The 12866-nt window shown below is 42.0% G+C and overlaps 1 protein-coding gene across 1 annotated transcript in view; it reads right to left on the reverse strand.

Moving 5' to 3' along the window:
- Nucleotides 1-12866, reverse strand: part of LOC311508575 (thyrotropin-releasing hormone-degrading ectoenzyme-like) — a gene marked incomplete at its 5' end in the record, with an annotated part of 167396 nt that overhangs the window by 48302 nt on the left and 106228 nt on the right. Inside the window, 3 exons of the mRNA XM_084573398.1 lie at nucleotides 6412-6477; nucleotides 7073-7210; nucleotides 12557-12670. Coding sequence (XP_084429524.1) covers nucleotides 6412-6477; nucleotides 7073-7210; nucleotides 12557-12670 — 318 coding nt within the window. The remainder of the gene's footprint in view (nucleotides 1-6411; nucleotides 6478-7072; nucleotides 7211-12556; nucleotides 12671-12866) is intronic.

Genomic DNA, 12866 nt, shown 5'->3' on the forward strand with positions numbered 1-12866 from the left:
TCCGCCCATACACTACCAGTACTTTTATGTTCTGCTTGTTCCGCTTGGATACAAGAGCATCGGAACGTCCACTGAGGACCAAAAGGCAACCGCAAAAATATATGGACGTCACGCAAATTGCTTTATAAGCGGGCAGGGCCGACACTTACGACATGTTATATTTGTCCCAACGACAACCAATGGGAGTGCCTGATCCAGCTGATTGACATGTGACCCAAATGTCGACCCGAAAGAAACACCCGTCCACCATTCTGGTTCCTACCACCAGATTCACCATGATGATAGTGTCGGGTGAGCCAAGATGGAGCGGCCATAGCCTTGTTGACGGTATTTTGTTGTCAAATAGAAGAAGAGCTAGCTCTGCCCATACTCGGCTTGTTTCCTTGTTACCTAGGCAACCAGAGACTTGAACGTCCGGTAGCAACAAATCCATTGGGTTTTATTGTGTTGCATAATCCTCCAGCTGTTACTGACTGAATACAGGGATGTTTTGGTTTAACTTCAGGAGAACATTCAGCTTTAAATGATGTTCATGTTTGAATTTTTAGAGGCAGCGATGAAATAAAAGAGAAACATTTCAGGTCAAGGCTCAGTACGAGTGTCGAGCATCGGTACTAGCTTAGACCATCGACGCTAATGAACAAGGTGAGGACTGAAAAGCTCCCAGAGAGAGTGTCATTGTTCAGAGGAGTCCCGGCCTATCTCCTCTACCTGGGAGCAAGAGACTCATCCCCACCACAGTGGATTGGGGGTTTATAAAAGCTTAGCGGGGGGGAGGCGCTTGGTTGGGTTTGCAACAAAAACAAGAAGGAGGCAGGGCAGCGGTAGGAGATAAGAGAACACCCACAGAGACCGGGCTCTAATCTGCCTCTCGGTGATTCCTCTGTCTCAGCCGGTCGTCGGCGTGCGGCGGAGCTCGATACGGCGTGAAGCAGCTCTTTATTGGAACAAGATGACACAAGACGATAACGGCAACGAGTGGGTTTGTGAGTTTGACTCTGTCACCTTCACCGGAGCTGACAGCAGCCGAGATAAAAGACGTTCTGATCCTCAGCACAAACATTTAGCTTCAGCAGCAGGAAGCTCTTAAAACCAGACGCCGCTGTCACTGATAGCCACAAAAACACCGGCACCGCTTACGAATACTTAGTCTGACACTAATAGAGTTTAGTTAACACTTTAGAAATGATCCATGCTCTATAACATGTTTAATAGTTTGATTTTCATACTTTACTCATGATCAGTTTATCATTTATAAACTAAATATTAAAGAATTTACAATTACAGTTCTTAAGACCATTTAGAAAAGGAAAGTAAACGATTAATAAATGATTTAAAGCTTATTATTAGTCCTCATTAACACCAGAAATCTCACAATAACTAATCAGTAAATACTTCATGCACGCCCACATTAACAGACATTAGTCAGCAGTTTATAGTCTAATGATCGGTTTATATTATATTTATTATAGTATTATTATATATATCATATTATTGTTATACAGACTGCCTGGCCAAAAACAAAAGTCACCACATTTATTTAACTAGTTTTTCTGTTCATTAATAATGAATTACTGTAAGAAAACATCTTTATAAACCATTTATTAACACACTCAGTAACTAGTAGTACATGTGTGTAAATAATATGATTTAATCAGTTTATTCATCGTTTTCTTTCACTTTCTAAATTATTTATGAACTGGTTTGTAAAGACTTTAATATTTAACTCATAAGTGATGAACTGATCATTAGTAAGGTAGGAAAACACAACGTTATAGAGACACTTATGAATTAAGAATAAAGATTTATAACCACTTATTAACTGATTACTAATGTCTGTTAATGGTGCTTTATAAAAGTATTTACTAATGCTGCAGTTATTCTAAGGTGTATTCTAACCAAGAGTTTAATTAAAATAATCGTGTTACTGGAGAGATTTCTGGACTTAATAAAGACACAGACCAGTTCTCCAGATGTGACTCTTTCATTTCTACCTTCAGCTGCTCTGAAAAGCTTTTTGTTATTTGCATCCATGGAGCATCACTAAGTGTTAGCGAGGCTCAGCCATGATTATCACTTTCTTCCTCAGATGTTTAAACGATCGGGCTCTGACACATCTGTCTGTGCAGGAATTACAGAAGAGCTGAACAAATATTGACGCTCCACGTCCACACAGATCGGCTCTGGAGGGTAATTAAAGTCAAACTGACCAGGAGCTACTTTATCAGAGTATTTGATGAGATGGACCCTTAAAAAAAAAAAAACTATTTGTAGTAGTTTTGGGTTTGTGCTCCTAATTTTGAACCTTTCTCAACATTTTGACCTAAAGTAGATTGGTTTTTCAGTGTGACAGCGTTTCACATTTTAAAGGTTGGACATAAAACCATGAAATAAAACCATTTTACATCCATTTATCCTGCAAGTTATAGCCATCCACATCATCTTATCATTAATAGATGGTTCATGCTTGTTTTTGTGATTCAAAATAGAGACATTTAAAAATGGAAAATAGGATTGCAGATATATCTTCTTCTTCTACCACTGTTTACTTCCATTCATTACAGCCGTTCCACTAAAAACTGGTGCAAACAACACAAAAAGCTGGTTGGTGTTATTTAAGTGAGATTCCTCCAACTACAGGTGAGTATCTGGTCTTAAACAGACTCTCGTCATGTGAGTTTCAGGTGGACCACACCCACTAGTCCTTTAGAACTGAAGACTTAGATGAAACTTCAAGGAACCCAACAACGACTCAACAAACACCAATGAAATCTGGCTGCAGAGGTTCGTGAGGTCATGTTATGGCTAATTTATTTGGGTTGAGGCTTCGGTCGTAAGATTGAGACTCATCTGTTCTATTTCGCACATGACATTTGGTTAGAGTAGAAACTGTCTGCAATGAGGTGACAACTCTAAAATCATCATTAGTAGTTGGTCCATGCTTGGTGTAAAAACTAATACTTTTTGTCTTTTTGCGACTACTCTTTACTTCCAGTGTGCATTGATGTTACAGCGGTTCCATTAAAAACCAATGCAAATAACTCAAAAGGTCCGTTGATGAAGCAGAGTTGGGTTTTTGTTGCATCTCTTTAGCGTTATTTCTGTCTCACCGTCTTTATGTTGTGTCCCTTTTGGATCAATTCGAGGCTTTTTCCAACAAAACTTTCCAGTAAGAAATATTAACTTTACACAGAAGCCCCTCTGACGCCGCAGGGCCCCTGGCCCCGTGCCGGCTACACTTGTTCGCTAATCCACCCAGGACGGCGCAGTACGAGTTCAACCAATGTGAGGTCAAAACTGAATGGCAGACGTTTTCAAAGTTTTTCTGTCCTGCAGACACGCTGGTCCTCCCACGGCCATCAGCTGCACCATGTAAAATAAATCTCAGCATGCGTTTGTGATAGGGCTGTCAAAACGAACACGTTAACGCAGATTAATCCATCATCATGATTAATCGGATTAAAAATCTTAACGCAATTAACCCGTCTGCGCAGAAAGACTCTGAACATCTTTGGCAACGCATTTTGGGCAGTTTGTCCAGTAGAGTTACCATCACGCATGCGCAAATGGGCAAATGATCTGGTATATCAGGTAGATTAATCATGGATTAATCCATATCAACGCGTTCATTTTGACAGTCCTAGTTTGTGAAGGTGTTTGGTTTATCTAAAAAAATAAGCTGCAACATGGACAAGTGGACTTTTAGGGTGTCTTAAAGACGGGGTTGTTGTCCACCTGAAACTCATGTGATACGAGTCTGTTAAAGACCTGATACTCACCTGTGACTGGAGGAATCTTTCTAACAAACCATTGATATCCAGAGACTCCAGGTTCAAGACAAAACTTCTTGAGCTCAGATGTTCAGAATGAGTTAGATCAATGGCAGATTATATCAGAGAAGGGGTTTCAAATTGGACATAGATGTCAAAATGTACCTAAAGGACAAAGGACACTCCTTTGAGGACAACAACAGCCACATTAAACTAGGAGGAGTAAGAGGAAGACAGATTCCTTCAACTAAAGCTGAGTATCTGGTTGTTAACAGACTCTTTCTGTTGGATAACACCCACCAGATGTTCCCATTTAAGCCCCAACGCCCCACCGCTCTTTTAGAACTGAACAACTGCCAACTCAACAGAGGGTTGTGGGGTCATATTTAGGCTAAATTATTTGGGCTGAGGCTCTGGTCTCAGACTGAAACTTATCTTGTTTTGTTTAGTTGGATCTTTCACTCGCTCTGCTGTGAGGCGACGACTGTGAAAACCGATAAAAATCTAAATAAATACTTCGCCCAGATCTTCTGGCGCGGTCGATGACTGAAGCTAATGTTCTTACGAGGCAGTGTGTCGTGATGGTCAGCAGATTGTATAGACCTGACACACATATATATTCGTAATGTCCCATTTCAGCTGCAGAAACTCTCAGTGACCTGGAAAATAGTGAGAACCAGATTCTATATAAAACACTGCTGATCCAGGAGAATGAGGAGAATACAGTAGGAGTGAGAGAGAATGTGTTGTTGTTAAGGTATCTTTGTGAGGACCAGTTTCAGTTGTAGACCATCAGACAGAGGACATTTTGGCCGGTTCTATGAATTCATTATGACTTGCATAGATTTCTTTCTGGGGATGACTTTGAGTTTTAGATCATCAGATAAAGGACATTTTGGTCCGTCCTCACTTTTTCCCAGGGCTGACTGAAGGTTGACCTTTAGGGTTAGGGCTAAGGGGCTAGGAATTCATTATGTCTTGTACAGCTGTCTTTCTGAGGACCAGTTTCAATTGTAGATCATCAGATAGAGGACATTTTGGCCGGTCCTCACTTTTTCCCAGGGCTGTTTGAGGGTTAAGACCTTTACAGTCAGGGTTAGGGGCTAGGAATTAATTATGTCTTGCATAGATTTCTTTCTGGGGACCAGTTTGAGATCTAGACCATCAGTATTGGGACATTTTGGCCAATCCCAACCATCTCCCAGGGCTGATTGAGGTTTAAGACTTTGGGTTCAGGGTTAGGGTTTAGGAAATGCATTATGCTGACTGAAGGTTGACCTTTAGGGTTAGGGCTAAGGGGCTAGGAAGTGCATCATGTCTTATACAGTAGTCTTTCTGAGGACCAGTTGGAGATTTAGACCATCAGTAACGGGACATTTTGGCTGGTCCTAACCGTCTCCCAGGGCTGATTGAGGATTAAAGCTGGGGTTTTGGGGTTTTAGGGTTTTAGGGTTAGGGTTAGGGTTAGGGCTAGCTTAAGAGGTTATAATTTGGTAATTGGCTAGGAGGGTTAGGGTTGCATTCCTATCTTTCCAGGACCCAGTTTGAGTTTTAGACCATCAGACAGAGGGCATTTTGGCTAGCCCTTAATTTTTCTCAGGGCTGTTTGTGGGTTAAGACCTTTAGGGTCAGGGTTAGGGGATGGGCAGTTCATTATGTCTTGTACAGCTGTCTTTCTGGGGACCAGTCTGAGGTTCAGGCCATCAGAAGAGGACATTTTAGCATTTCCAAAACAACAATGTCGTCTCAGGAGATTTGACTTTAGGATTATGGTTCAGTTAAAGTCAGGGTTAGGGGGTTAGGTGGTTTAGGGAATGCATTATATCCATGGAAAGTACATCACAAAAATAGAAACACATTTCTGTGCCTGTATCCAGAATGAAGACCTATATTTAACTGTCTGCAGCGTTGCATCAGATGACATCATTCTTACAATCACTACAAACTGACTCCTGACAGATCTGTGAATTATAAAGTCTTCTACCTGGAAAATAAACTTTCTGAAGATGTTGCTTCTCGGTTGTTGTTAGTTTTCATCTCGTCTCATCAACCAGAGAGAACCAGAGAGCCGACACATGGACAGATGAAGCACAAATAATGCAACAGAGCGGCGTAGAAACCCAAACCTCCAGAGCCTGGCTGATTATTAATATTATGAGATTTCAATAAAAAATGATTTCTGTCCAAATTACGTCTGGTTTTCTCTGTGATCCTTGTTTCAGCCAGATGTTGAATTCTTCTTTGAAGTTGTCCCAAAAAACCGTGAAGCAACTGAAAACTTAATCTCAAGGGGCTCTCTTCTTGTTCTTTATTAAACTCAAGATTAATTTTATTTAGGACTTTTTGACTGCTGTGACACTGCAACTATACAAACAGATGGAAATCTTGGATTATGTACTGGATGCCCAAAATCTTTGTGGAGAACAGCAGCTTGAACTCAGGCCACTTAACATCGATCTTTATATTGACAAGTTTGACATCAGGAAAAAGGGAAAAGTGGACTGACTGCAGCAAATCTACTTTTTTGCTGTTCAAACGTCTAATGAACACAGACACACCAACACTGTCTGAATCCTTCCACGTCATGTCGGTCACAAATCAACCTTAAAGCCAAAAATCCAGCAAGAAAACACAAACTTACGTTGAGTCCTTTCTGGAACAGCGGCTGTCCCATCACGTTCGCCAGCATCCGGATCAGCGCCGCCCCCTAGAGACAACACAGAGAAACACACTCTAAACTCTCCATGTGGTTTTCATTATAAGGCGAGTTTCAACCGACAACCGAGAAAAAAATACCACTGCATCATCTGGACAGTCCCAAAACCAGTCAGAGCAATGAAGTATGCTAACTGTTTGTCCATGTACCTAAGTTTACAGTCCATTACCATTTGTGCAAATCAAGAGTTAAGCTAGATTCATACGCCTGCCGTGGATCTACGGCCTAGCCTGACATTCACCTTCTCAGAAATGCAACTACACCTTACAGCGATTAAGGCATCTACTCTGTTTTCTGTTGCAGTGATTTCAGTGTTCAGTGTCAAACTGTTGTTCAACATAAGCTGCTCTGTTTGTGTTTGTGCACACACGGCAACTCCAGCCACTGACTAGCATTTTACTAACTTATCCAGCATGTCCTGCAACCTTTGGCTCGTGGTTTGTCGGCTGGTGCTCAACACCATTGACTGGGAGCTCCGCCCTCAAGACATTTCGGCACATAATATTCCATTCTTCCCCAGGCTTCCAGCTCTAGCTTTATTCCCATTAGCGGATGAATTCGGCGGAAAAACAAACGGACGTCGTACTTTTTTGTAGGCGATCCAGTCGAAGACTCGGTCGATGTCCGTCGCCTGCTCCACCTCCTGGGAGATCGGGTGGGACGAACTCAGGCCGTCCAGGAGCATCACTTCATGGAGGACGTCGGTCAGGAAGCGCTGCTTCTCCTGAAGACACAAACATTCGTCTTTATTATTGCTTACTGACAAGTGGTTTATGGACAGCCATTCACATTTGACCTCTACATGTCTAAAGATGGACATATCCAAAAAGGGCAACTGGACTTGTAGAGTTTTTTGAGAAGACGTTTCAGAGAAGACAGTGGGAAGTTTGAGGTCTAAATAGGAAACTCTGTGGGTTACCCATCCGAAACTTACCCCTAGAAATGAAGAATCTACTGCCTGGTGAAACACCTTCTCAAAAAACTCTACAAGTCCAGTTGCCCTTTTTAAACGCTCTCTGGATATATCATATCTGTATGACTGAGAACCTTCAAAGACATGTCTAAAGACGGACTGAATATCCAGTGTGCAGCTGTTTGGGTGGGAGGATATAGTTTAAGTGCTTGGTCATTGAACCTTGAGGTCCCAAAGCTGCATCTCTGACCACTTGGCCACAGCTACAATCAAAGGATAACTTTCCAAAGTCAGTAGAAAGACAAGAAACAAGGACAAAGAGCAGGTTTAACATGTTGAGGCTGCTGTTGAACATCTTCACCTTCCTGTTGTCTTCTGGGTCAAATTTGACCCGTGTTAACAGATGACCCAAGAGTTAACGGATGAAACTAGCAGCGAAGTGGTCGGTACCAAGTTGAACTAATCTCAAGTTTGATGTGACAACCAATGGGAGATCAGAATACGTTGACCTGAAGGAAACACCATCCACCATCTTGGTTCCTACCACCAGATCCACCACGATGGCGTGTTGGGTGAACCCAGATGTTATTTTCTTTTCGAATAGAAGAGGAACTAGTCCCGCGTGTTTTTACTTGGAAATATACAAGAGTGTTACCTAGGCAACCAGAGCCCAAGGATGGCCTTTTATAGACCATGTGGTCAATCATTATATCTATTTTTTTTAATTAGATTACATTCTCCACAATGTCTGACTTTATCTGTAGAACCAGTTCTGAACCTTTATCTTAAACCTCAGTCAACTAATCTGATGTTTTTCACCAAAACGTTTTTGTGTGAAATGAAAAACGCACTGATGAGGTTTTGATTTGTTTTGTTAATTTTCCAGCTCAGCGTTCGACAGATTCAAACCAAATAATGACATTTGGAAAAATCCAATCAGTGACTGTGGTGGTTTAGTCGTTTCAGTTCAGTTTTTTCTGTTTGTCTTGTTGATCGTTATTTGTTATGACTTCTCTTTTATTGTTTCCCGTCCTTCTCCATATCCCAGGGTTAGACTTCATTTCTTTATCTTCTCTCGTGTCGCTCACACTGTTTTCTTAATTACATCTTTTGTTTATCTTGTTTCCTCTTCTTTCTTCTGACCCTTCTCTCCTTTCCTGTCACTCTCCGGTCTCTTTGCTCCTCCGCTCTTCTACTTTAATAGACATCCGCAAACATGCCGAGCTTTAACGAGCTCTGTCTAAATTACCCCCAGGATCAAGCTAAATCCCGAGGAGTGAGGCTCTGTCTAATTCATGGATTACAGTGTTTACTGTGGAGATTTGGTTTTAATGAAGCTCCGTCTTGTTAGGCAATAGAAATGTTGGCTTATTAAGTTTTACTCGTTAATGAACAGAATGAACAGTATCTGCAGGGATATGGATAATTCTTGGCCCAGTGTGGCTCTGTGTATTTCATGGATTATAGCCGTGTGCTTTAAGTAGACATTGAGTTAATGAAGTTACAATGTCGTTAAAAAAATAAAAAACAGAATCAATAGAAAGATTTCTGTTTTACGGTATCAGCTGGTGGACGAAGTTTAGTGTTAGGAGTGGACCTGTCTAATATCTGGAGTGGACCATGATGGTAAACGGGTTAATTCTGCATCTCAGCGTGAACAGAATCACACAAACACTCAGGTGAACCGCCGTGGAGAGACTCCACCACAAATTACACAATTAGTGAATTAGCTGAAACGGCACGTTTGGATGAAACTGAAATGACTCGGTGAGAAAATGAGACTAAATGAGACATCAGGTGTAATTAACGGGGACTTTAAATCACCTGGAGAGAGAGAGGAGGGGGGGTCCATCTGGTCCGTCTGGTCATTATGGACCAGATGGACCCCCATGTGGAGGGACGGCTAACGGGCCAACAGGCAGCGCAAACACAAACACACAGATGGAGGGACGGGGCTACGTTCAGGAGCAGCTGCCGGACTTCTTCAAGTCTCCTCCCTCCGTCCTCCTTCACTTCCATCCCGCCTCCTCCTCCTCTTCCTCCTCCTCCTCTCACATAAATTCTTGTGTCAAAGTCATCTGCTGTATTCCTTTAATACTGCGTATAGGGTTGGGTTAAACTCTAGTAGCAAGAATATTTAAAAGATAGGGACGTTTTTCAACCAATACAGAGGTATGAGATGACCTCTGGACAGTCCTACAACCAATCAGAGCAACAAAGTAGGTGACATGAATTGCTGTTAACTGTTATTTAAAGTTATTCTCTGTTAATACACTGCCTGGCCTAACTAATCAAATAGGCAGGAGTCTCCTATTGGATAATTACTGCATGGATGATTATCTTTCAGCTGACAACAAGTTATTTAACCCCAACTGATGCAATGAGTAGCTTCTCATTTCTTCAACAACCATGTCTAAAGACACATCCTGTGGTCGTGGAAAAGATGTTAGTCTGTTTGAGAAGGGTCAAATCATTGGCATGCATCAAGCAGAGAAAACATCTAAGGAGATTGAAGAAACTACTAAAACTGGGTTAAGAACTGTCCAACGCATTATTAAAAACTGGAAGGATAGTGGAGAAACATGGATTGGCCACCACAGAGTCCAGAATCTTTGGGATGTGCTGGAGAAGGCTTTGTGCAGTGGTCAGACTCTCCATCATCAATACAAGATCTTGGTGAAAAATGAATGAAACACTGGATGGAAATAAATCTGGTGACATTCAATGACGTTCTTTTCACTTTGACCTGACGGTGGCACTGATACCTAAACACAGACACAGTCATGAAGAAGTTTTTCTGTTCATCTAATTATCACAGTAATGTGAAGGTGCAGCACCTGGACGGGAAGGTCATGCAGAACAGCTTTTACAGTTTTTTCAGCTCTGCAGATGATTTTAGATGTGAGGCTGATACACACACACAGATCTTCAAATCTGTTGCTATAAACACAGATAGAATCGGAGCCAAGTCTTGTAAAGCTGATGGAGCCTCTAAGAGTTTATATTTTGTTCAGAATCAGCCAAAATACTCCTTCAAATGTCAGCAAGTCTTTGAGTGCAAACAATACAAACAATATGATGTTTATATCATGTGATTGGATTACAGAGAGCCAGCTGCTTGTGGTTAAACAATAAAAGAAAAAGAAGCTCTGTCATTTTATCTTTAGCTGTTAAAGCTGCATCTGTGACCAAGCTTCAATCTGCTGACTAACACATTATTGTCTCGTTCTCTCAGTGTCCACTTCTACAAGGACAGATGAGCATTGATTGTCCTTCTCTCCTCGTTCACATGAATATTTCATATTTTCGATCCGAGGCCTATTTGTTTCAAACCTCTCCACCTTTAACCCACTTTGTCTCGGCCTCGTTCAGCCGGTCAGGAAGTCTGTTTTAATGAAAATAAAGTTAAAGTGTCCTGTTTTGATCATTTGTTCTTAAAAATGTTCTTATTTCTTTTATTATCGTACAAACTGAATTAACTCGGAACAGATCCCTGGAGATGATGCATTAACTCTGAAGTCATTCCATCATGGTAGCTGACTCTTAGCTTCATTTATTTGGGCCTTTCTAACATTTTAAACTTTTAATTCTTCCTTTAACACCTCGACTGCAGCGTTAACCCTGAGGGATCTGAGGGTATTTTTGATTTTGCCTTTATATATCACATAAATAAATGTTTACCATGCGCATGGTTGGTGTCTTTTATTATTTTTAGAGGAGGGGCCTCTGTGGATCATCCCACAGATACTTGATCAGTTTGGGATCTAGTGAATTTGGAGGCCAGGTCAACACCTTGAGCTGTTGCCCTAAAGCGTTCTTGTGTGTTGTGGCTTCAGGCTGAAGGATGAAACCCCTCCAGTTCATTCAGTGTTCTCCTCCCAGCTACACTCCCCCTGAATCCCTCCTCCCTGTGGAGGCGTTCACGAGAACCACCTCACCTGGATCCCTCCTGTGCAGAGCTGCAGTGGTTCTCCTCTGATCTGATCTCCTTCCTAACGTCTTCTCAGCTTTAGTTTGGTTTTCTGTGGGATGGGGTCTCAGAAGCAGGAAAACACCCCAGCTGTCTCCTCCTGGGCGAATCCAAGTCGTTCCCAGGCCAGAAGACTCGACCCCTGCAGCGTCTAAAACCACCTGATTTATATTTATTTGTTTCATTTTCTTCTTCTACTCTGGTTGTTGTTGTTGTTGGCCCTGTGGCGCCGGCGACTTGATGGGAAAGGCAATTTAATTTTTTTTAAATACCCCCCGCATTAGAAATAAATAATTTTATCAGGAACAGTCCGCTTTATCATCGTTGTGCTGGTTATTGGAGAAACACTTTGTTTCCATTAAAGCGTCCAGCCGAGCAGAACAGCGGTAACAGGGATTTAAAAATGCCATGTCGCTCAGAAGCAGGCGGCGTGTGCGCGCTGAAGATAAGGTGTTTGGTTGTAACACGTCGTCTTATTGGAAGAGAATCACAACGCACTTCAGCAGAAACAAAGAAACCAGGGGGCTGTAATTTAAAGTTCTGCAGAATTCACAGTTTCTCTGAGAACTTCTCATGAAGCAGCAGCGGGAGGAGGAGGAGGAGGAGGAGGAGGAGGAGGAGGAGGAGGAGGTGTTTCAGGGGGGTTTGTTTGGTGCTTTAGAGTAAATTTGAGGAAGAATTCATTTCTAATTTTTATCATATTTCACTCCATGTGTTTTCCAGCCTGAGCAGAATAGAAATGATTTCACCTGCTGCAGAATCACAGCTGAATATTTCCTCCGCTGCTGAAGGAAGAGGAAGCGGAAATAAATCGATCGTTGTGAAGGAAGAGTTCAGGAGGAGGACATCTCAGCCAGGACCTTCCTCCTCCTCCTCCTCCTCCTCCTCAGCAGCCACTTATTGGTACGCTGTATATCTGATATCTGAATGCATTAGTGGTTATTTAAAGACCGACACCAGCTCTTAGTAGTAGCACTTCCAAGCTTCGCAGCTCATAGGAGCTCTTTCTAGCCTCCCAGCTAACAGTAACACTTCCTAGATTGCAAGCATCCCAGCTAGTAGCAGCTCTTCCTAGCTTCCTAGCTTCCCAGCTAACAGTAGCTCTTCCTATTTCCCCTTCTCAGTGATAAACACAGACTACTGTCTCAGTCATACCTGATCTAACGTGAAGTAAGTTTTAAACTCACCATGTTCCACTTTGGGAAGAGGAAGTCGGTGCCGACGTACTCAAAGAAATGAGCGAAGCCTTCCTTTAGCCAGACGTCCTCCCACCAGACCGGAGTCACCAGATCACCGAACCACTGAAACACAGACAGGAAATGATCTGAGTTTAACTAAATCCTGTTTAAATTCATCACAATTTAAACAGGATTTAGTTAAAATCAGAATAAACTCCATGGTGAACATTCTCAAATCAGACTTTTTAGTTTGCATGTGGAAACGCAGATGATGCTGCAGTGAGCTATAGATGAAAAGTTCCATAAATAGTCGTCTCTC

This window comes from Chelon labrosus (assembly GCF_963514085.1).
Source record: "Chelon labrosus genome assembly, chromosome: 23".
In the NCBI taxonomy this organism is placed as follows: domain Eukaryota; kingdom Metazoa; phylum Chordata; class Actinopteri; order Mugiliformes; family Mugilidae; genus Chelon; species Chelon labrosus.